Source organism: Bactrocera tryoni, chromosome 2, assembly GCF_016617805.1.
Source record: "Bactrocera tryoni isolate S06 chromosome 2, CSIRO_BtryS06_freeze2, whole genome shotgun sequence".
NCBI classification, from domain to species: domain Eukaryota; kingdom Metazoa; phylum Arthropoda; class Insecta; order Diptera; family Tephritidae; genus Bactrocera; species Bactrocera tryoni.
The window spans coordinates 75,881,403-75,904,558 of record NC_052500.1 but is presented as its reverse complement, the minus strand read 5'-3'; the positions used below and the strand labels follow the sequence as shown (position 1 = coordinate 75,904,558).

The 23,156-nt window shown below is 34.1% G+C and overlaps 7 protein-coding genes and 1 non-coding gene across 15 annotated transcripts in view; 6 read left to right on the top strand and 2 right to left on the bottom strand.

Moving 5' to 3' along the window:
* The first annotated feature begins 172 nt into the window (after positions 1-172).
* LOC120769462 (60S ribosomal protein L21) lies at positions 173-940 on the top strand. The gene is made up of 2 exons (XM_040096474.1): positions 173-230; positions 363-940. Exon 2 carries the CDS (start codon positions 384-386, stop codon positions 861-863), a length of 480 nt encoding a protein of 159 aa, XP_039952408.1. The 5' UTR covers positions 173-230; positions 363-383; the 3' UTR covers positions 864-940.
* A 468-nt stretch (positions 941-1,408) lies between these two features.
* LOC120767999 (RNA polymerase I-specific transcription initiation factor RRN3) lies at positions 1,409-4,541 on the top strand. Its single transcript, XM_040094421.1, has 8 exons — positions 1,409-2,007; positions 2,066-2,547; positions 2,609-2,733; positions 2,804-3,060; positions 3,124-3,257; positions 3,395-3,570; positions 3,629-3,878; positions 3,946-4,541. Exons 1-8 carry the CDS (start codon positions 1,789-1,791, stop codon positions 4,184-4,186), a joined length of 1,884 nt encoding a protein of 627 aa, XP_039950355.1. The 5' UTR covers positions 1,409-1,788; the 3' UTR covers positions 4,187-4,541.
* On the bottom strand, positions 4,409-7,106 carry LOC120767998 (zinc finger protein 107-like). 2 transcript variants are annotated; one of them, XM_040094419.1, is made up of 7 exons: positions 6,963-7,106; positions 6,758-6,910; positions 6,581-6,690; positions 5,956-6,480; positions 5,688-5,885; positions 5,336-5,623; positions 4,409-5,280 (listed from the first exon to the last, which is right to left on the bottom strand). In XM_040094419.1, exons 1-7 carry the CDS (start codon positions 6,972-6,974, stop codon positions 4,554-4,556), a joined length of 2,013 nt encoding a protein of 670 aa, XP_039950353.1. In that variant the 5' UTR covers positions 6,975-7,106; the 3' UTR covers positions 4,409-4,553. The 2 variants fall into 2 exon arrangements, with proteins under 2 accessions (XP_039950353.1, XP_039950354.1); XM_040094420.1 differs by having other exon boundaries at positions 6,758-6,897.
* A 486-nt stretch (positions 7,107-7,592) lies between these two features.
* Positions 7,593-9,226, top strand: LOC120769617 (deoxynucleotidyltransferase terminal-interacting protein 2). The gene is made up of 4 exons (XM_040096720.1): positions 7,593-7,874; positions 7,932-8,272; positions 8,758-8,922; positions 8,982-9,226. The coding sequence occupies exons 1-4, from the start codon at positions 7,691-7,693 to the stop codon at positions 9,189-9,191; spliced, it is 900 nt and encodes a 299-aa protein (XP_039952654.1). The 5' UTR covers positions 7,593-7,690; the 3' UTR covers positions 9,192-9,226.
* LOC120769870 lies at positions 8,389-8,689 on the top strand. Its single transcript, XR_005704906.1, has one exon. It is a non-coding gene; the product is annotated as a small nucleolar RNA U85 (small nucleolar RNA).
* On the bottom strand, positions 9,186-10,299 carry LOC120769618 (iron-sulfur protein NUBPL). The gene is made up of 3 exons (XM_040096721.1): positions 10,212-10,299; positions 10,015-10,156; positions 9,186-9,949 (listed from the first exon to the last, which is right to left on the bottom strand). Exons 1-3 carry the CDS (start codon positions 10,242-10,244, stop codon positions 9,237-9,239), a joined length of 888 nt encoding a protein of 295 aa, XP_039952655.1. The 5' UTR covers positions 10,245-10,299; the 3' UTR covers positions 9,186-9,236.
* A 494-nt stretch (positions 10,300-10,793) lies between these two features.
* Positions 10,794-20,060, top strand: LOC120769616 (sarcolemmal membrane-associated protein). 4 transcript variants are annotated; one of them, XM_040096718.1, is made up of 5 exons: positions 10,794-10,948; positions 11,615-11,859; positions 13,592-15,243; positions 15,353-16,003; positions 16,518-20,060. In XM_040096718.1, the coding sequence occupies exons 3-5, from the start codon at positions 13,594-13,596 to the stop codon at positions 18,027-18,029; spliced, it is 3,813 nt and encodes a 1,270-aa protein (XP_039952652.1). In that variant the 5' UTR covers positions 10,794-10,948; positions 11,615-11,859; positions 13,592-13,593; the 3' UTR covers positions 18,030-20,060. The 4 variants fall into 4 exon arrangements, with proteins under 4 accessions (XP_039952652.1, XP_039952651.1, XP_039952650.1 ...); XM_040096717.1 differs by having other exon boundaries at positions 11,615-11,870; XM_040096716.1 differs by lacking the exon at positions 11,615-11,859.
* A 1,287-nt stretch (positions 20,061-21,347) lies between these two features.
* The window catches only part of LOC120768404 (serine/threonine-protein kinase GA29083), a 72,005-nt gene continuing 70,196 nt past the window's right edge, over positions 21,348-23,156 (top strand). The window contains exons 1-2 of one of the 4 annotated variants that reach the window (XM_040095083.1): positions 21,348-21,472; positions 22,254-22,507. In XM_040095083.1, coding sequence (XP_039951017.1) covers positions 22,503-22,507 — 5 coding nt within the window. In that variant the 5' untranslated portion in view covers positions 21,348-21,472; positions 22,254-22,502. Of the gene's footprint in view, positions 21,623-22,253; positions 22,508-23,156 lie in introns of all 4 variants that reach the window. The other 3 variants (XM_040095081.1, XM_040095082.1, XM_040095080.1) reach the window with 3 other exon arrangements.

Below are 23,156 nucleotides of genomic sequence, written 5' to 3'. Positions count from 1 at the left end.
AATATATCAGAAAATATAGATTGTATCATATCAATTAATTAAATTATTGTTTTTACTCCGCTTCTTCTGTTACCACTTTGTTGAACAAACCCGTCGCCAAATGTCACAATTTCAAACTGTCAAAACTGATTTGTCATTCGACTGGCAATTCTGTTTTTTCTTTCATTCTCTCTTTCTTTCTTCCTCTTTTTCGACTCCATCTTGGACCGCGTGGACATCATTTCCTAAAGGTTAGTGAATTTTTCGTGAAAAAGTGCTCAAATAACACAAAATTCACACTAAAAATAACTAATAAAAGTGCATAAGCAACAACGCTAAACCCCAATAATGAAATTCGTACTAAATATTTGTGAATTTTGCAGGCAACCAAGACAAGCAAAAATATGACCAATTCAAAGGGTTATCGTCGCGGCACCCGAGACATGTTCTCGCGCCCCTTCCGCAAGCATGGTACCATTCCCCTGTCTACATACATGCGTGTGTTCAAAAACGGCGATATTGTCGACATTAAAGGACATGGTGCCGTACAAAAGGGCATGCCCTACAAGGCTTACCACGGTAAAACCGGTCGTGTATACAACGTTACCCCACATGCCGTTGGTGTCATTGTAAACAAACGTGTACGCGGTAAGATCCTACCCAAGCGTATTAATGTACGTATTGAACATGTGCATCACTCCAAGTGCCGTGAGGATTTCTTGCGCCGTGTCAAGGAGAATGAACTTAAATTGAAGGAAGCTAAGGCTAAGGGCGTATATGTGAATTTGAAACGTCAACCCAAGGCACCTAAACCAGCTCACTTCGTTAAGCAGATTGAGGAACCAATCCAATTGGCACCAATTCCATACGAATTCGTTGCTTAAGCGGGGCTTTTTTATGTATGTAATTCTGTTTTTTAGAAAGTATGTGAAAAAATAAATAGAAACAAATTCTATGGAAACTGAACTTGTTGTTCTTATTAGTCATTTGAAATGTTAGATTTGTTGGTAATTGCAAGTTATTGCATTAAATATTAAAAAAAAATAAGTTTAAAAGATATATAGTTATAGACTTGATTCTGAATGATTCAAATAATCCTTCGGGAGAAGATAAACTCAAATAATTAAACCGTTAGAATTTTTATTCATTAAATTTTATCTTTATAATATAGGCGTAATTTTTGTCTTCTCATTAAAATTATTAATAAAATAGTTAGCATAATTTTAAAATTTTCTTATTTGTTTCGCTTTGATAAACAAAAAATTACATTGTAAGGTTATAAAAAAATTAACAATTTTAAAAGATCGAGTACCGAGTACTTATAAGGAATTACGTTTATCACTAGGCTATATTACCGTCAAAACACATCACTGACTGCCCGCCAATACCAAAAAAAAACTTTCCTTTCACAACACTGTTTTTGACATTTACAAAATTCCGTGAAATTTTCCGCAACGTGCTTCTTAACTTTTCTCGCACACGTCTGCAATTATTTTGAAATACGACTTAATTGTCGGAAAACCAATAAATTTGGTTTCTTTTTAAGTTAAACGAGAAATGTTAGGAAATTGTAAAGTAGGAATAACGCAGTTTAGTAAAGGTGAAGTGATTCAATTAAAACGCGGAAGTAAAAGAACAATACATACACTTGAGTTTCATAAACGTATACACCCAGCTGCGGTGTAGGTTAATCACATTTCTGTGGTACATTCTTAAATAGCCATCCCAATTATAACCTATACCTTACGTTTTGCAAAATATTTGTAGAACTAGTGGTTGCGCTTTGAAACGATATAAAATTGTGCAATAATGTCGTCGGTATATAGTGCTAAAACTGGGCTTTCGTCCATTCTAAAAGCATATTCACCAGCTGAACGAGAAAGGGCTAAAAACATAGCCATCAACAAGGTTCGGTTTGAGATACCCAAACAGAAAGGTATTTTGGATGCAGTCGAAGCCGTTAATGAACACAACAACTTTCAGCCCTTAAATGAATTTGTGGCATTTCTAAAGGAAACTGAACTAAGCGTAAGTTTTTGTGTACATTATACAGCCGTTTATTTATTATTTTACAATACAATTGCAGGACAATGAATTTTCGCAAATAATGTCGGATGCACACAAATTAATATATGATTTAAGTCCAAAATTCACAAATCTGGTAGAGGCACTCATCTCGCTACCATGGACAAAAAGACAACCAACAGCATTGCAAGCTTATACAGAATTTTATATCGACATTATGGTTGCACACAATAAATATGTGGAATTCGGTATACCCAAGTTGATTTCATTGTGGATACCAACTGATGGTGATGAGGCAATGTGGCCAAATGGTACACCAATAGATAATGTTAAAATAGAATTAGAGGCAATTCATCATTTGTTGGATCGCATTTTAACAGCTATACCAATGAGTTTTGAAGTCGTGCTGGAAACTATTGAAAATAAGTTTCCATACTTCAAGAAAGCAACTCATGTAATAGCCGGTTATGTACATAACGTGCTTTGGTTAACTGAATATAAACCCATTTTCACCGAATTCGTCATGCAATTGTTAATGCAAAAGTAAGTTTATTGTTTTTATGAAAAATTTTTTAATATTAATTTGAATTTTTCACTGTTTTAGATTGGTTGTGTTGGATGTTAATGCACCAAGAAGTGAAATAGAGGAAACAGAATGTGAAGAGGATGAAGATTTGGAAGAAGAGAATGAGGACCAAGAAATTTTCGAAATGGACGATTGCCAAAAATGTAAGAACAAATTTAATTTTAACAATTTCGTGTATTTATGTTAACTAACGACATTTTTATTTACTTTCAGCTTCTAGCGCTAATCAAAAGGACGATGATATGTTGCCAATGAAGCATGCTATTGGGCATACACTCGATATTTGCATGGAGAAAATGTTTAATTTCTTAGATACAAGAAATCCGTATGCTCTCAATGCAACCGCAGAACAAAGAATGCAATTGAACAAATTTTGGAAAGTGCTGCTTACAGCTTTTGATAATGTGATATTGCCATCCCACAATACGCACCATGTGCAGTTTTTATTATTTTACCACAGTAGTTTTAAGGTATGTTTCTTTTTTTAAGTCTTAATGTTTGAAATAATTATACGCATTTACCTATTAATACAGAACACAATCGCAGAGGCTTTTCTACAATCCCTTTGGGACAAAATTAAAAATCCAAATGTGTCGGCAGTTATACGACAGGCAGCTGTTGGTTACATAGCCAGTTTTTTGGCGCGTGCAAAATTTTTGCCATTACAGTAAGTTATTTTTAATATTATTTTAAAATTTACATTTTTTAGTATTATTTTATTTTTATAAAATTTTTTAATATTTTCAAAATTATTATTTTTTTATATTTTTTTATTTTAAAATTCAAATATTTTCTTAATTTTAGCATACTAAAATACTACTTGAAAGAACTCTGTGATTGGGCGCATCAGTATATTCAACGCTGTGATCAGTACCGTCAAAATGGTTCCTTGAAAGCGAACATTGTATTTTTCTCACTGTGCCAAGCTGTTTTCTATGTTATAGCATTTCGCAGTCGCGATTTAACGGCTGACAGGAAAAGTATGTTTTTCTTTCCTAATTTCAAGCACATATTTCTAAAAAAAAATCCAATTTGCAGGTTTGCTGTTCCTACAATCTCTACAACTCTCCGCCATAGTTACTTGCAACTTTAATCCACTACGCGTCTGTCTGCCTGCTGTGGCCACTGCGTTCGCTGGTGTGACGCGTGCCTATCAGTTGGCCTATTGCCATGCAATATTGGAACGAAATGCACGTCGTAAATTAGCAACAGTATATGCTAATGATACCGCCACACCAGAAGAAACACTTGACACATTCTTCCCCTTTGATCCGTATTTGTTGAAAATGTACGTAGTATTTCTTTTTGTCGATATAATTGAATTTCTAATACTTTTAGTTATTTTTAACAATTAGGTCGGAGAAAAAAATTACCCCACATTATCTGCAATACCAAGCCAGTGAAGCTGAGGAGGCATCCGTAGTTGCCACACATATGTCGCCACTGCGGCAGCGCAAACGTGGCGATTCTGAGATGTGTGATGATATTGATGATTTCATAGTAGCTGATAAGCGTCAAAAAATTATGGAATTAGCGCGTAGTCAGGAGCGCGAAGCGCAATTCACATACGGACTATCGCCAGGTTTTCATATGTAAATGGACTTGATATTGGCGTATTGGTGCTGTTTCCATTATTTAGTTAATTTTCTTCAAATGTTATATTCTCAGAAACATATTTTTTTTTATGTTGGAAAGTTGTGATTTTTAGTAATTTATTTTTTTGTTTTTTTGAGGATATATAACCTAAAATATTTGTGCAACAGCATGTTTGGGCTACTTTAATAGATATTTTTGCGTTTAAAGTATAGACTATTGTAAGACTTGTAAAAAAGTTAGTTTTTCCAAAGAAATTTATTTTCTTTTCCATATAACAATGAAATTATTTAAGTTTGGTTAGTATAGATGTAGAAGTTGTACAACAGTGAAATCAAAATAATATGCATACAATGAACTACAGTGCGTTTTACCTTTTATTGGTCGATTTCAATTTCAGTATGCCATGTTTCACTTTCAAATGTGCTATCCTTTGACCCGACGTGCGGAATTCGAGCTCACAGTGTTCACATTGAAACGGCTGTGCACCGGTATGCAGCCTTAAATGCACATTGAGCGCTTTCTTGGTCAAATAAGTTTTCGTACAAACGATGCAAATGTGTTTTGCACGCTCCGTGGTATGTGTTAGCATATGCTGCTTCAACGTACTACTCAAACTAAAGCTTTTATCACATGTGGCACATTTATGTAACCGCTCACCTGTATGCACAACTAAGTGACGTTTTAAATCGGATTGTTTACGAAATTGATCCTTACAAATATGACATTTAAGAAGTTGCGATGAATTTTTCACGTGTTTTTGATTTATATGTTGCATATTTGTTGCGCGACGCTTTGTTATTACATTAAATTCTATAACTTTAACGGAGGCAGGATTTGTTAAGCTGGTGACAAACACTAAAGAATTAATTATATTGGTTACGTTCGGCTCCTGATTGGATTTATCTGTGTTTAGTAAACGTTTCAAGTGTGTCAACATGTGTGTTCTACTACGCGCTTTAGTTTCAAAGACACGCGCGCAATAGGAGCATTTGAAGCAACGAAGAGAGGCTGAAGCGGATATGCGTCGTTTACGATTATAAGTCCCATGATATATACGCCGGTGATCACGTAATGTGGAGGAATTTGAAAAATGTCTGCAAAAAAAATAAATATTTATTGTATCTATAGGCGGAAGTAATAAAAGAAAACCTTTCACAAGTAATGCATTTCCATTTATACACAACACGCTTCCTCTTTAAGTGCTGCGATATATTTGTTGTTTCTGGTGGGCAAGCTGCAGCGGATGAATCTGGTATTTCGCAACTGCTTTCGGTGCTATTAGCATAGATTTCAGTAGGTGTTGGTAGTAGTTGTTGCAAAAATTTAGAGTCTGAATCAACTTGTTTATGTTTGTGATAAGTTAGTGCGATGCTGGATTTGAACATTTTTTCGCATATTTTGCATTTATATGCGACTTGGTACATTTGCTCGTGGGTGCTGAAATCATTAACAAAAAAATTATATTTATTTATTAAAATGTATATATTAATTAAATATATACCTCATATGTTTGTCAAGCAATTGCAGTGAACTAAATCCTTTATTACAAACTGAGCAGGGATAATATTTTGCCGGTATGCCTTGCTGCTCATCTAAACTATGTATTTTCATATGCTCGTGCAGTTTCGATTTGGTGCTGAATGCACGCTCACACAATCCACAGTTGTAGGGGCGTTCGTTTGTATGCACACGTCGGTGTCTTAAATTATGTCACATAATTATTGATTCTTATATGATTAAATTTCACATATTTTATGTAACGTGCTAACCTGATGTAATCGTATGATTTTCGAAATTCTTTACCGCAAAATTCACATATATATACAGCACACCCATCTTTCCTTACAGTACGCTGTACACTCAGGTAGCATTCAACGCCTTGTGCATTTAAACAATCTTTAAGTTGCACCTCATCAATTATACGTTCTTCTTGTTGTTGTGTTGCTACTTCAATAAAATTTCTGGGATTGTCCAAAACATTCATGTTTGTAACATCTAAATTCTCTTCAACTTCCAAGACTGGTGCTTGTAAGGAACTCATTTCCATTTGAAATGTTTTCAGTTGCTCCAAAACGCTTTGAGTTAATGCCAAATCATCATCTTCTTCTATTTTATCAAAAGCATTTTTAGATTTGTTACCATCTTTGTGCACCAAATTTATGTGCCTACTAAGTTTTTGTTTGTTCCCATACACAGATGGACATCGGTCGCAGGCGTAGCTCTCTGTATGTCTCAATATTTTTGACGGGTGCACCTTTTCAGCATGTAAACGTAAATTACTTTTTTGAGTGAAGCTGTTTTGGAAAAAAATATATGCGATCAATATAAAATTTATTATATATGCGTGGAACATCAAGTGCTAATTGAGCCCGATAGGGCTGCACTCCTACCTACCTGAGTGGACATTTAGTACATTGGAATCGCTTTAAATTTAAATCGTGTTTCTCTAAATAATGTCGTCGCAATGAGGAATCCTGTGAAAATCGCTTATGACATTCCGAGCACTACTCCAGCAAAAAAAATATATTTTAAAATAAGATTATTTTTGTATAGAAATAAAATAATTTTAACCTCAAAGGGTTTATCTGGCAAATGCATAGCTTCATGGCGACGCAGAAGAGATGGTTTTGTAAATCGCTTACTACATGTAAGACAAATAAATCGGCCAGCCTTGTGGTTAATTCGAGATTCTTGAATTCTAGGAAGGTCTTCTGTATTGTACCGCTGTAAAATTTAAGATTTAATTAATTTTTTTTAAATAATTTAAAATACTTACGCTTTCATCCATAATGTCTAATGTATTCTCTACTATTGAAATTGTAGAAGTTTAATTTTTGTGATTGATTTAATTGTTCTTCGTTAGAGATTATTTTTATTATTAAACATCAAAGAAAAGAAGTCAATTGTACAAACAAAACAGAAAAACAATATTATGGAAAACAAAACAAAAAGGCGGTAGAATCATATGTGGGGATTGGGCAACACTAAAAAATTATAAAGTTTGTTTCTTAACTGCTAACTATCACTAGCAGTCAAAGTTTCTGCTGGAGAAGCGTGTCTCGGAGAAATTAGCAAGTTAAGAGCGTAAAAAACAGAGAAAGCTGCTAGTTTCTGTTCTTAAAATTTCTTCTAGTAGGAAATATCTACTATCATTTGAAGAAACAGCTTTTAAAACACGTGTGTGAAGAAGCGATATTTGATGAATTTACACTGATTTTGTTTCTGTTTCTATCATTCTAAGCAGCATTGAAATTTCGAATGGTTACCTATTATTAGCTGATTTGTGCTTTGTATTACTGAATCGCAACAATATTTGTTAATGTAAAAATTAAGGATTACCAAGAACACAATTCTATTTCTTAAATTAATTAATCTGGCAACACATTCGTGTATTTCAATTCATATGACGTTTTCCAAATTCACGCGTGTTAGGCAGTGATTATTTTAAATTTTTTAAAATTCCAAATTTCAATGTAAATATTTATATTTAATACAAATTCAAAAATGTCTTTGTTTGTTTTGGATACTGCTGGTGATACGAATTTGCTAGAACGTAAAACGCATGGCACAGCTACAGTTGAAAGCAATTCACAATGGCGTACTTTGGAAGAAGGCGTCAGACAAAGCCTGGAAGCAGTAAACCAAGAAGTAGAAGTGGAAAATGATGATGAGGATGAGGATTACTTTGGTAATTAAAATAATGCATAGTATTTCAAAATCAATTCATTGCGCAAATTAAATTCAGGCTTGCCACCACCGAACATTGACATTTCCCAAATCATCAAAGAGGAACTAGCTAAAATACAAACACCGAAAAGTGATATTGAAGAAAAATTAGATAAACTTACTGAAAGAATTGATTCGGTCTTATTGCAAATGAAGGAAAATCCTGTAAAAATTCCCCAAGGGCGTTACAATAAAATGGATTTCTCTGATTACAATCCAGCGACCGGAAAGTTTGATGTAGAACTTAAACTAAAAACCGATGTAGAGAAGGAAATGGCGAAATCACAATTAGTACCTGGTTTTGGTAGACTAAAGGAGCTACCGTTCCTTACTAAAAAGAAACAACGGGAAATTAGTAGGGTAAATTATACACAGTGAATTAAATTAAATTAGATATTATAAACACAAATCAACTGATGATATATTCGACATCATAAGCCGCAACTAGAATTGTGCGGTCGTTACCTTTTGGCATTGTTTGAAGAAGATTTCATCAAAAGACTCGTACATATTGCAAGCAAAACAATAGTTTCACCCGTTGTAATCTTAGCAGCTGTGTCAGAACTTGTGACAACTGCTGTAAGGCCGGCGGGACAGTAATGTTCACAACATTAGACTGTCAACGGTAATAAAGTTTTGTGCCGATGATTTAATTTGGAACATACATTAACTAGCTTTTTGAAACGCACTGTTTTGTCAATATATGTATATATAATAAGAAATCTTCCGAGATGCCTTAAGGTGCACATTGATGACTTCTTTAGTAAACTGATGAATGTTCGAAAAACGTATTGTCAATTTTGTTGGTTTTTAGAATTATTTATTAATGTATTTTTACTACAAAGGTTGAGCGCTCCAAAACGAAAGGTCCTGGATGGTACAATCTACCAGCTACAGAACAGACAGAGGAAACCACGAATGAGCTTAAGATACTGCAAATGCGCTCCGTACTCGATCCTAAGCATTTTTACAAGAAGAATGATTTGAAAGTCCTGCCAAAATATTTCCAAGTAAGTTGTACTTAAGCAAACAAAAAACAATTCATATAAACCTTATGTTGCAATTTTAGATTGGCACTGTGCAACATTCGCCCTTGGATTACTACAGCGAGCGTGGAACACGTCACAAAAAACGTTCATTGGTAGACGACTTGTTAGAGGATGAAACTGCCCAAAATTATACAAAACGGAAGTTTAAAGAGGTTGTTGCACGTCGTGAAAAATATGCACATCGCAAGGCGATGCAAAAAATGAAAAAGCAGAAGAAAAATAAGTCTTAAATTATCTTTTTTTTTAATCTTGCTAATAAATTAAAACATACAAATTTATTTATTTTCCTTCTCGCCGGTTGCGCTTTTCTGTAACGCCTGGGTAAGAGATTCGGCTAATTTTTGGTAGCTTTTTGCATACTCTGTTTCGGGATATTTAATCACTGAAGGTATACCTTTATCACAACATTCCGTAATATTTCCATCCAATGGTATGGATGCCAAAACATTCGTACCAATTTGGTTTGTAAAGGAATCGGTTGCATTCTGAAAAATTTCCATACGCGTTCGGCAATTGCCACAAATGGCATGTCCCATATTTTCTGTCAGTCCTATTATCGGTACGCCCAATTTGCGATACATTTGCGCACCACGCAGTGTCACTTCTAACGCTGCCTTTTGTGGTGTGCTAACTAAGAGCACGCCAGCTATTGGCACATTTTGAGCAAGTGAAAGGTGTACATCTCCTGTGCCAGGTGGTGTATCCACAATAAGTATATCAAGTGGTGACCAAACTGCACCTTTTAAAAGTCGTTGTACTGCAGACATTACGAGAGGACCACGCCATATTATTGCGTCCGTTTGTTTTGCGAGTAGACCCATGGATAGACATTTAACACCGTAGTTAATGGGTGGTATCATTAAATTTTTGTCATCAACTAAAGGTTCTTCATGTATATTCATCATTAGAGGCACAGATGGTCCAAATATGTCGGCATCTAATAAACCAACATGTTTACCCTTATTTGCAAGACTAACAGCTAGATTGACTTTAAATATAAATAATTTAGAATATTTGGAAAATTATTTGAACACTAGTTTCGATGTCACATACCGGCAACAGTGGATTTGCCTACCCCACCTTTACCAGAAGCTACAATTACTATATTCGTTACACCAGGCAGTGGCGCTCTTTTAGGTAGTCCCCGTGCCATAAGTTCCTGCTGTTTTGGTGTCAAATGCGTAGCAAATGATCGCTGAAAATTTCAATGTGTGAATTCAGGAAAGCAATATTTAATTATGTTGTTGTACCTTACATAAATATAGAAAATTGGCCCGAAGCATTTTGCAGCAAAATAATTGTGAAAATTAAAGCTAACACGATGTAAACAAAAATCAGCTGATGGCTTTTATGGGATGCATAGAAATTTATAGTGCGTACACATGTATTATTACATTGTCATATGTAAAGAATTTTAAAATTGTTTCAATAGTAAGTAAATAGTTGTAAAAAAGTCCATTAAAAATAATGATAACAACGTTATAATTTAGATTTATATTTAAATAAGTAATATGACTTCGGTTTTCACGTGATGACATAAAATATTCAGAAATTTTTATTATATAATATATTTTTATTAGATAAAAGAATTTATATTGAAAATTTTGAAAACAAATTTTAAAATTTATATTAAAAATAGACTAGATCTTTAAATACCCATGAAACTTGAAAATCAAAGTTGAGCTATTAAAAGTCGCCGAAAGGATTTTCCACAAGAATTTTTAGTAGCAGCCATAAAACACAACCATCACATACTTCAAGTTGTAATGACAGTATGGCAACACTTTGTTACGATTTTCAATCAATTTCTTCTCTTCTGCACGAAACGACTGAAAAAATTCCTGTGAATATAATAAGAATTAAAAAATACGAATAAATAGGATAATTTTACGTTTTAAATGCGATACATTCAATTTATGTTATCCAGTTACAAAATTTCATTTGTTTCTAATTAATTGCGAACAAAGTTTTGCAAACGATTTGTGAGGTGAGTGTGTGTTCATGTAGATATTAATTGTGCTGTTGTAGCAATAGTAGCTGTGTGGACAGGGCAGGCAGAAAAAGCAGCCATATAGAATCATCGACATCGGTGAGGAGTAAACAGCGGGAATATAAAGGAACAGCGAACAATAGAAAACGAAATACGAGATTGTCAGGTTTAAAATGCGAGTGTGAATAAAGAAAAGAAATACAATCGATTATATGAAATGCGAAATAATATAAGCAATGAAAATATATTTCAGTCAGGAAGAAAAGATTGTAATACAGTAAATATAGCCGTGAAGTGCCAAGTGCCTATATATGTATATCAACCAAAAAAGATAAACATGGATGAAGTAGAAACTCTGTGGCAAAACAGTTAGTGAGATAACAAAAGGGCAACAACAGCGAACAGTTGCCCATAACGACGTTTGTGTCACAAGTGCAATTAAACTCAATTAAGCAATTTAAAGTTGAATTAATATATATATTAATTTGGTGTGTTGTGCATAAGTTGTTTTATACCCAGAGTTGGAATAAGTAAGCACAGAAGTGTCAAACCGAGCTTATTTTTGTATAGTGAATATCCCCACCACCAATAGTGTTTTTGTCGCCTCTTAAATATTCGTTTATTGTGCATAATAAAGAATTTCTACTTTGTCATTCTGTGCAGCAGTAAAACGCTACTCGTCAATCAGGCAGTCAACGACAGTGTAGTGATTACTCGGTCAAACTGTCTTGCGGAGCCAATAACATTATAGCCATAGTACCATTGTGTCAGTGTAATCGACTCGCAACGAAAGACACGGGTGGAGTGCAACAACGAAATACATAACAAAAACATATATAGTGACTATAGTGTAATAGAAATGCAAGTTGCTGCATAAAAGCGGGTCTGTAGCAGTTGCAGTTTTGCTGGTATGGAACTGGTCAGTGTATGCGCACAGCATGTTTGTCGCTTCACATTGCACGCCATAAGTGGGAACCATTATAACTCACATTTTACAGACATGAATGTAGCGTAAATAATATGCAGGTGCTACATTTATGTACAACATTAGTTGGCTTTTTTATTGAAAACATTTACAAATTGTATTTTGCTTCAAATTTAATCAGAAAGACATTCTATTTCAATTGTGCTCTCTATACAACTTTCTTTCTTTCGTCATTGGATGTTATTGATACTTATTGCATATTAATGCCTTTTTCATTTCTGGCTTAGTTTTTGGTGTCCACGTTGCCAATATTTATTTTCGGTTTTTTTATTGATGCACAGTTATGGGCTATTTGACATACATATTTACATTAAGGTGCCAAATATAGTATATTTTTACGTAAATTATTTCATTACTTTTTCTATTATTATTGAAAATGTATTTCTTTAATTATTCATAGCTTAATTTACTTGTATGATTTTCAAATGCTGCTGTTTTGCTGACTATTAATGAACAAAAAGCTTGTATAATTTAACCTAAAATTGTTCTTCGATTCGTTGACAGTTAAGTGAAATATAATTAACATATATCAGTTGGTTTAAACATAAAAAAATATATACCTTTGAAAATGAATCATTTAATCTAACAACTAACTTCGTTTATATGTTTACAATTCGACATGTACATATATACATATGTGTATATAAATATTTTTACAACAATTTAGTATGTACATATACACATACGTAAATGCATACATAATTTTACCAGACATTCTTGCTATTTTTATAGAAATATGTTTCCCAACTTATTTCAGTGGTCTGTGTGAGAAAGCAATTCATTATGAAGTATTATTTGTTGAAAATGCAATATGTTTCAAGAGTTTCTGGGTTATTGCCTCTAGTATTCAATGTATGGATACTTGTTAGTTTGTTTACTTTACGCATGCATGCAACACGTTCGGTTTGTGTGCATATCGAAGATACTTATGTACAACACTATAAATTAATGTGTATGTACATATTGTGTATATGCATATTTACAATTTTAGTGTAAAATCTTTAAACCACAGTAATTACTATCGGTAATAAAAATAACAAATTTGTATTTCTTTGATAATATTTAATTTGGTATTTATACATATTCTGTTAATCAATTATAAAGAAATGACATCTATCTAATAATCGTTTTATTTAATGTTTAGGAAATTTGAAAATAAGTTACTAAATAAACAACACGTCATTTTACTGAATTATTATTTTTTTAAGCGCACATAATTTGTTTATATAATGGCCTTTCGTATAAATTTTCATACATTAAAAAAAAACAGTGCGTTCAAATGGCGGCCTTTGCCTACTAACTATTCATACCTTTGCTCATAAATGATTTATTTCTAAAAGTAGCACATACATACATATAACACTCAATGAGTAATGTTTATATTTATAGAAAAAATAGATAAAAAATTGTATTTGACAACCAGCAGCCCTGAATAAATATATTTTTTTAAATTAATATCCGGCGTTTTTTGCTATTATTTTTTTAACCGCAATCCACTATCTGCACTTAGAGAAATTTATGTGCGTACATAGAACGTCATATCACCGCTTCAATATTGCTGATGAGTTGAATGTTTTAAGCACATACTTATGTTTATTTATTATTAGGTACTATTTTTTCTATAATTTATTGTGATTTACACATTTTCGCTCCAGGTATGGTTTTAGCCAGCAACGAATGGCTCAACAATAGCGAAGATGAACAAAAGAGAACATCGGGAAGCGCACAAACAGCAACAGCAACTAACACAACAAACGCAGGTAATCGTAACATCGCAGAGACAACGGAAGTTCTTGCAAGGACGACAGAGATCACCAGCACTAATAATACAGCAATTCCAGCAGTCCCAATTACAGCACCAGTAACAACAACGGGCACTGCCAACGCAAATAACGAAATTATGTCTGAAAATCCAAATAATGAATCGCATGAGCAACAAGAGCAGTTAGCGCAACAACTAAAAAATAATATCGACGATATTCTACCTGCCGCAAATAACGAAGTGAACGATGAGGTGTCTATTACACGAGAAGTTGTCAATAATAATAGGGAAGTGTTGAACTGTGATACTTCAAATACGAATGCTAATACCGCTAATGCCAATAGCAATATTAATTCCAGCATTAGTGGTAATAGCGGTGAGAATGGTAGCGTTACAAATGTAAATACAAATGCCAATGAGAGTTCAGCCCAAATATCAAACAGCAATACAAGCACCAATAATGCCAATTTGTACTCGAATCCAAGTTCAAATGCGAGCACTCTACAATCACCCATTGTACGTCAATCGAAAGCGGTCACTATCACCACAGGTACGGCGCTGTCGGGCGGTAATTTGCCGCTCAGCAGTCCCATTACACCGCAAGCGCTAAGCAGCGCATTACAATCGGTTATGAATGCTAGCAATAATGTCAACGCTGCCAATGCAGCGGTAGGTAATCTACAAAATACTTTTCTTAACACAATAGGCATGGATATTGGACAGGCCGCGAAAGAGTTGGGCTCGGCTTTCGTCAGCGGTTTGGTGGAGGCACAAACGAATATAACAAATAATGGTAGCAATGCCGTACAAAATATAGGCAGCAGCAGTAATGCCAGTATGAATTTGGAGACGGCCGAAAACAATGGTCAAGCGAAAATCATACTCCTCTGCGAGGCCAACTCACATCCGTTCCAGACACGCACCATAAACCTCACGCCGAACATTGAATGTAAGGTGGGACGGCTGATAGCAAAGAGTAAAGCATCCGAATCGAATGCTATTTTCGATTGCAAGGTATTATCACGCAATCATGCGGTATTATGGTACACGGATGATTGCAAATTTTGGGTGAAGGATACAAAATCATCAAACGGTACATTCATTAATGAAAATAAACTTGGCACTGAGGCGGCGGAGCTGCATTTCGGTGATATTGTCAAGTTCGGTGTTGATGTGCTAGAGAATTCGCGCAAAGAAGTGCATGGCTGTATTATTGCTTTTGTAAAGCTGTACTTGCCGGACGGACGTGAAGCGATATCAATCGATGCGACTGCCCAGCGTTCACAATATTCTGGTGAAGGTCGTATTAGCTACGAGGAGATGCATCGCTTGAATTTGTACATGCAAGAGGTGTCGCAGCGCGAGAAGGCGTTGAAATCGAAACTTTTCAATATACAAAATGTTTTGGATGCGACGCGCAAGAATTCTGCGCTGTGCTGGCAGTCGCTCATTGCCGAGGACCAATTGCTGCACCGCATCAATTCGCTTGAGAAGAAATTGCAAATTATGGAGAAAAATGTGCCAGAGAGCGTACTGCGAAATGAGGTACATAGTTACGTGGAACAATATTAATATTAAAATTATATATGAACATACATATACATATGTATATTCTCATGCAAACAAATTTTTTCTGCTCTCTATTTTATTTAAGGTACTAAAATTGCTCGAAGATAAAAACTCATATCAACTTACAGCCAAAGAAGCCTTACGCAAAGTCTACCAAGAGCGTTGTGATGCACTGCAAATGCTCTCGAAAATGGAATTAGCTTATGCCAATTCTGATGGTGAATGTAAAATCTTACGCGATCAAATAATGAATACCAAGCAATCACTACAGGATGTCAATACGCGTTTGCAACGACTCGAAACCGATTACAATGAATATAAAGAGGAAGCGGAACGCAAGCAACAAGAGATCAAAGAGCAAGAGGAGCAACGTCTCGCTGAAATGTCAGAGAAATTGCATCAACGCGAACAGGAATGTGACGATTTGCGACGCCGTGTTTCCGAATTCATGCTCCAGCGCGCTGAACTGGTAGATGAGGAGGAAAAACGGGCCATTGAGAAGTTAGACGCAGCTATAGGCGACATGGATTTGGGAGATGATGATGACGACGATAATGAAGTGGAAGAAAACGATGATAATGAAGACAAATTTGATGAAGGTGATGGTGAACACAAGGAAGATGGAAACGAGAAAGATTCTAGTAACAAAGCATTGCGTTCACCGCGCGTTACGAAGAGCCTTGAGATAATGAATGGCGTGGGAACAAAATTCTTGCATAGCAATGATGAAAAGGAGGTAAAATACTTAAAATCAATGATGTAAAAAAAACAAAAATATGAACAAACGTTAATTTCGGTTGCACCAAAGCTATAATACCCTTCACAAATACAAAATTTTGATTTCGTTTGTGTGACAAGATTCGTCATGCTGATTATGTATATTTTCTAGGGTCTCTCACGTTTAGTTCTGGGTTTTAAAAACTTTGTGTCAAACTTAATTTACAGTATTAAGGGTATAAAACATGGTGTGTGAAACAGACGAAGAGCTCGAGTTGCCGCGAGTAGCAGGTTAAACTGCTACTTATCCAGTATAGACCTAGACATATCCAATATATGTTCTTCCCTTCCCTTGGTCCGACCCCGTCGAAACAGCACGTTTCTTGGGTCTTCCGTTAGATGATGTCGACGACTACCTGCCTAACCCTTACCATCCATACGGGGACTAGGTACCCTTTTTAACAACAACAATAACAAAGCTCGTTAGTTTTTATATAAAAAAAATTACATGATTATCTTCCACTTTCTTCTAGGTCTTAAACAGTACGTCCAGATCTGATGTTTCACAAAAAGAGGATAAGCAAAAAAGCAATGCCAAGGAATCCACAATACTCAAATGGCTGCAAAATTCGGATTTGAATCAAAAGGAAGGTTCCATTGATATCTTCAAGGCCATTTGTAATGACTCGGATTCGAGTGATGAACAAGAACTTCCATTACTTGAGAACGATGTTGTCATCGATAGCGAAAGTGGTATTGGTACCTCAATGGAGGATATAAAATTAAAATATAAGAAATCGAAAAATAAATTACAAAGCGTACAGAGCATTTTATGTCAATTGGTAGAGGCGGAAATGTCGAAAGAGTGCTACAAATCAGCTGGTGCTAATTCAACAGAGCACAATGCTACAGATACAGAATATGAGGCTTTAAAAGAACCACGCAATGAAGGGGGCTGCGCACCGATGGATCATGAACAAAAGCTATTATTACTCAAACGTAGCGTAGCCATATTGAGTGAAGCATACAAAGAGATATGTGACAACCTGAACGAACATGAGTTACAGAAAGTGTTGACCGAGGATACAAAGGAGTTGTCACCGCCACCTGCGATAACGGTGCAAACACAATTCCAAAGTTATGCACCGTCATTCAACACCAGCGCCACTGCGGGCAATAAGCTGATACCACAAGATACTTTGAAGCCACTAATAGAAGCTGCTGAGGATGAAGATGATGTAAAGGTGGATGATTTAGTTGAAAATAAACTACAATCAGAGCAAACAGCTAATGATGACGGGCAAAGTGAAGAATGCGTCACAGTGACTACACCGTCCACAATCGTTTCGAACGTTATGGCATGCGAAGAAGTCACTTTAAGGGATGAAGTGCGCGCCTATCAAGGACAGATAAAGGAGTTAAATCTTAAGCTAGAGCAAGTCGAGAGTGACGCACAAAATACGCTTGAAATAATGCAAATAGAATGTGACACATACAAAGAAAAACTCGCCGAACTATCAAAAGTTGTGCAAAAAGCCTGCGAAGAGAAGCGGGAACTCGAGAAATTGCTTGATAAACGGGCGGTCAGCGTAGAAAACGAACAGCTGCAAGCAGAACAAAACGGCACCGCAATTGACGAACACCGCGGCGCTGAAACGAAGGTACCCGTTAACGTAGCCGAATTGTCGACCGAAGTTGGGGTCAAGGAAACGACTGGTGCGTTGCCTGAGCGCAACGTCGTTGAATTGCAAAACGCTGATAATAAGCAATACGGCGCGAGTACGTTGGAGTCCGATTTTGAAGCGCAGCTGCATGATGATTTGGCGGCCTTAAATAGCAGTGCTTTGCAGCGCGAAGAGGAGCTGATCGTGTACAAAGAGCGACTGGAGAAGACACAAAACGACAATCTGCAGTTACGCAACGAGATAGCGGAGCTGCTACTGAAATCCGGTACACAAGCGCAAACGCATATGGTGAAGCAATTGTTGGCTTACGGTGCCGTAGTGGTGGCAATTATTGTTTACTTTATCACAATGTATTTCTAAGTGCGGCCGTTTGCTGCCTTCTACGCGGTATCTGTCAAAATGGTAAGCGTTACGATATGTGGAGCGAAGAGATAAATGCAATAAATAATAAAAATGCATTAGTACGGAGAAGGAAAGTTTGCAAAAAGTTGCGATTAAACAGCTGTACAGTGTACATACAAACAAAATCAAACAAAATGGCTAGGCTGCATACAGAAAATGAGATAAACAGTCGGCTTTTGCTGCTGGTATGCAACTCAATATGTAGCGCCCAAATCTTAGTTCAAATTAGAAAAGCTGCTGTATGTTTTTTTTGTCTTTTCTAAATCTGAATTCTGAACTTTTATGCAGCAACTTGGCAAAATATCCAACATATTTTCTTGTCCGGTATAGATTTAACACATACACACTCATACGCCACAAGATAAATCCATAACAATGTGAAATAATTAGGTCCATTACGAATTCTTGTAGATATTAGCAAACTTTTAGTTTGTAAACAAATTTAAATTGCCACAAAAAAGCATATTACTAAGGTAATCGAAATAAGCTAACTAAACGCAAATAAAAACAAACACCAATACATATAAAATTAAAGCTAAATAATATTAATTATATAATATGTACAATATATAGCTTTAATGATAACACAGAAACGCAAACATAGGCAAAACCCAACGCCGAAAAATGTTATGTTTGTTTACAAATGTACACACTAGGATATGTTCACAATATAAAGTGTTCATAATAATGCGTGTGCAAAAGTAATTCTGTGAAGCAAAAAAATATATTATTTATGATAAAAATGAACTGTATAAATTTGTGTGTGCATGTGTGCATTTAAATTAAGTGTGGCGTTTATTTCCAGAAAAAATACGAAAACTTTGAAATAGATCTATGTAAAACACTAAACTCTAAGCCCCACTCATCTCTGCTGCTTGCTTGGCTGTTACCTAATTGCGGTTGCATTCATAGTGCGTTGCAATTAAGTGAATATTGCATTTGTTTAAACTTAATTTAAATTATTGCATATGTAGACTCACAAAAAAATATATATAAGCCTTTATGCGTATATATATAGTAAATATAAAACACGCGTACATTTTATAGGAACACGTATTCGTAAAAGCTATTATGAAATCGTAACACAATCACAAACTATATGCTTATTCTATACTCTTACGGCGCTTATTTAACACTTACATTAACTTACATTCATATTTACATACTCTTATATACTATAATAAAAAATTATCATTTGCGTGGTTAGCAAAAACAACAACAGAAATGTACGAAAATAGCGTTAATGTTTGATACATTCATGAAAGTACATAGCTCAACAATGCCTAAAGCAGATCACGCCATAACTCAATTAAAAATATTTAACATTTCACCTTATTTTATGCAAAGCGAAGGTGTCAATGGCTATAATTCTACAATTTGTTATGCTTCGCTTCATTTGCTGTCTCAATTTACCCAAATATATATTGTATTATCATTTTAAACCAATTCCTTCATACGCCCGCCCGCTCCAGTACAATTGTAATTCGCTTTGAATTATATTGCAGAACAATTGTTTGTTTATTGAAAATCGCTGGTAATTTCTGTTGATTAATTATAGAAAAAAATAACACCTGATCTGTTTTTGTTTGTAAATTTTTGACCGCTTTACACTAACGCATAATGTGTAAATGTATGCGTATGAAGCAATGCAGCTGTTTTTTTTATTTAAAAATTTGCAAATTGTGTGCTCTACATTAATTATTGATTATTATCTACTGCTATTATCATAATATTATTTAAATTGTTAGTTTTTAGTTGAAATTATTATCATAATTTGTAATAATATAATTTTATAAAACAAAAAAAATGTAATATGCAAAACAGGCGAAATATGTATGTAATATTATTTGAAAATTATTGCGTAAATTATGTAGTGTATTTTATATGCTATTAAATGCGATACACAAACAATCACGCATCTTATTGAAAACGAAATACGAAATATAGAAGATAAAGAAATCACGAATAAAAACAATTATTAAATTCTTATGCGTGTGTTCTGATTATTTTTCTGAAAAAAAAACGTTGTTTATATACAATTAACAATGGTGACTTGCGTTAAACATCTAGCAATTGCATAATTACTGATTTATATCAGAAATATTAATGATACATATCTATAATATACTATATAAACTACAGAGAATACAAATATACGGAATTGCACACAAATTTATAAAGTCACATTCTCTATGTACATACATACATACGCATGTACTACATATGTGGCTAGACACTACGTCGTTATTTCTGCTCATTTTCTTCACACACCTGCTCAATGCTTATTAGTTGGCAGCGAATCAAACCTAACCGCAATGTCATGGCGATTGCGTCGCATGTAAGTATCATATGCATTTTTGTTATTACTTAATTCTTTGAAATATATTCTTACACCAAATCTCAGAAGGTACATGCATTTATATATGTACATACATCCAATCTGCATACAAAACTTACACCATTTCATTTAATAGCTCTTTTAATAATATTAGCGTGATTGTTGAAAAATTCTTTTCGCGCGTTTTTATTACACAATGTGTTGCAATTAACAATAAGCAGAAATTAATTGAAATCACAGTCACGTAAATATCGGCGAATAACTGCAGTTTAAAGATGGCCGCAATTAGTTGTGGTATGTGTGTTTACTTCAAGGCTGTTGATAAAAAGTGCTAACTTTCGATAAAATCGCAATCTAACTTTTAGAACAAATAATATAGCAGAAACATATTTGGTTAAGTAAAATTTTAACAACATTTCCTTTTGGAGGAAGTAACTTCCGTTTCCGGTAGTTAAAGGTATAGTTCATATAACTGGAGTCACCCGGTCTTGAAACATATTGGAAGAAAAAATTTAATAATTAAAAGTTAGTAAATAAATTAAAAATAATAACAAATGTATATAATAATATTTTTTCTTAATTTTCATTTGAGTAGCTTTATATCACATTAATATAAAATATTTATAAATTCGATAAATTATCGGCAGTGAGATTGTATTCACAATAGTTTAGAGCTGCATTTGAATTAAGTTTACTTCCTACAATCTAAAGTTTATGAAAAGAACTCTTTAGAGAGAATACTGATTTTTATTTTGATTTGTATCATTCTTTTTTCATATATACCTAATGTACAAAAATATAATTGACCGCAAGCAACTCTGTCAGATTAGGGTGTGAGAATTTTCTTCACGTAAAACTCATTAATTAGTCTTCTTCTTCTTTCACATCTTTGACTACTTTGTGCATTGCTCTGTCAGCGGTACAATTGTGAGTTGTCAGTTTCGTTTTTTCTCTGATGTGTGCGAGTGCTTATTGCGGCGAATTTGCTACATATTTTTTAGATTTGTGAATTTTATGTTTAAACAACCAAGAAGTGAAATAAATCATTGTGTAGTGTCTTCCGGTGATTGACTAAAATTTTTCCAAGAAAAAAAGAACACAACATACATATATATGTTAATATATATTTGTGTTGGTCGTTTATCAGCAACGTACGTACATATAGGGGCGTGTGATCAGCCAACCTGCCTTCGTTTTTGTTAAGTGCTTATGTGTGAGTGTTCAGCTTGAACTTTTGTGTTAAATGAAAAGCCGTAATTTTATTGCAATGCAGTAATTGCAAATGTGTTGGAATATATTGTAAAATTTAATTGAGAAGCCAATGCCTTGTGTTCTGCTAAAATATTAAAATGTTGTTCTAATACAACAACGGCAATTTGCAATTGCAATTGGAATGTAAAGTTAAAGGGGAGGGGAACAGGAAAACCGACAATAAGTTGAATAGGAAAAGAAAAAAATGGAAGGGAAAAGAGTGGAGCAAACAGTGGCAGTAACTAGCGAATAAATACTTCTTCAGTTCAAGGGTTGCCAACTGAAAAGCGCTAGAATAGTTAAATCCATTGTTAATTTAATATTCGTCTGTAATTAAATATTTGTTTACTTATAATAATTGTTACGGAAATTATTGTGACTAATTATTTGCTTTTCTTACTGCTATCTGAATTTCTATTGCCCTTTCCGCAACTTCATAGAAACAATTATCAAAGTTATATTGTGTTATTGTACCTATTTCAAAAGTTATATATATTTTTACATATTGTAATTTAAAAATCGCGCATTTTCAGTCCTCCTTTGTTAATTTCTTTAACTTAATTTTTTTAATGGGAAATTTGTGATATATGTAGACCTATGCGATTCTAATTGGCTTATCGTACCAAAAAGACCAACAAACTAATAACGTTGCTAATTCGATTGCCTTTGCTATGTGCATTAAGAATTAGCAGCTTAATATATGTATGTATTTGTTAAAGAAAGTTTAGAAATAATTCAAAACTAGCAACGCATCACGATAACTACAGCGAAATAGAAAACAAGCACCATATTCTTGATTCCGCACCTTATAAATTCCGCTTGCGCCGGTGAAAAAATAATCAATGAGGTAAGTTTTTTTACAACATCAAAATAAATTTTTAAAACGATATTTAAAAATGTGTTAGAAGCCATTATATTATTAATTTTACAACACATATGTATGTATATGTATGTGCTCTTTGAAATTGAATTATTGCTTTATGCTAACTTAATATCAGCTTTTATTTATTTAACCCAGATAAGCGAACAAAGACGTTAATTTTAAAAATTTGTCCGGCATTCTCTTCACTTTTTAATTCTATCGAATTTCAAATGCTTCAGGCAGTTAACGCCATTGCTAACTGGTTCTAAGTTCTTTTTACGTTTACTGCAAAACCTGATGCAAAAATAAAATTTAAATTTGTGTATTCTTCAAGCATTCAAACTGCTTGCCATCTTTGTGAATATGTACTTTATAATAATGTATTGTGATTTTTCTTTTACATACAAATCTATGTACATACATATGTATGTACATACGTGTGGAAAAGTGTGATTTTGTAATAAAATGATTTTTTTTTTTTAATTTTTATAGGGCACCTTTCACTAGATACTATGTATACCAAAAAACATAGTAATATATAGTGTGAACTTTACTTATAATACTTCCCGTTATTACTGCTTATTAATTACATGCTCAATTTGAATTCCAATGCAAAGACATGCCATACAACTAA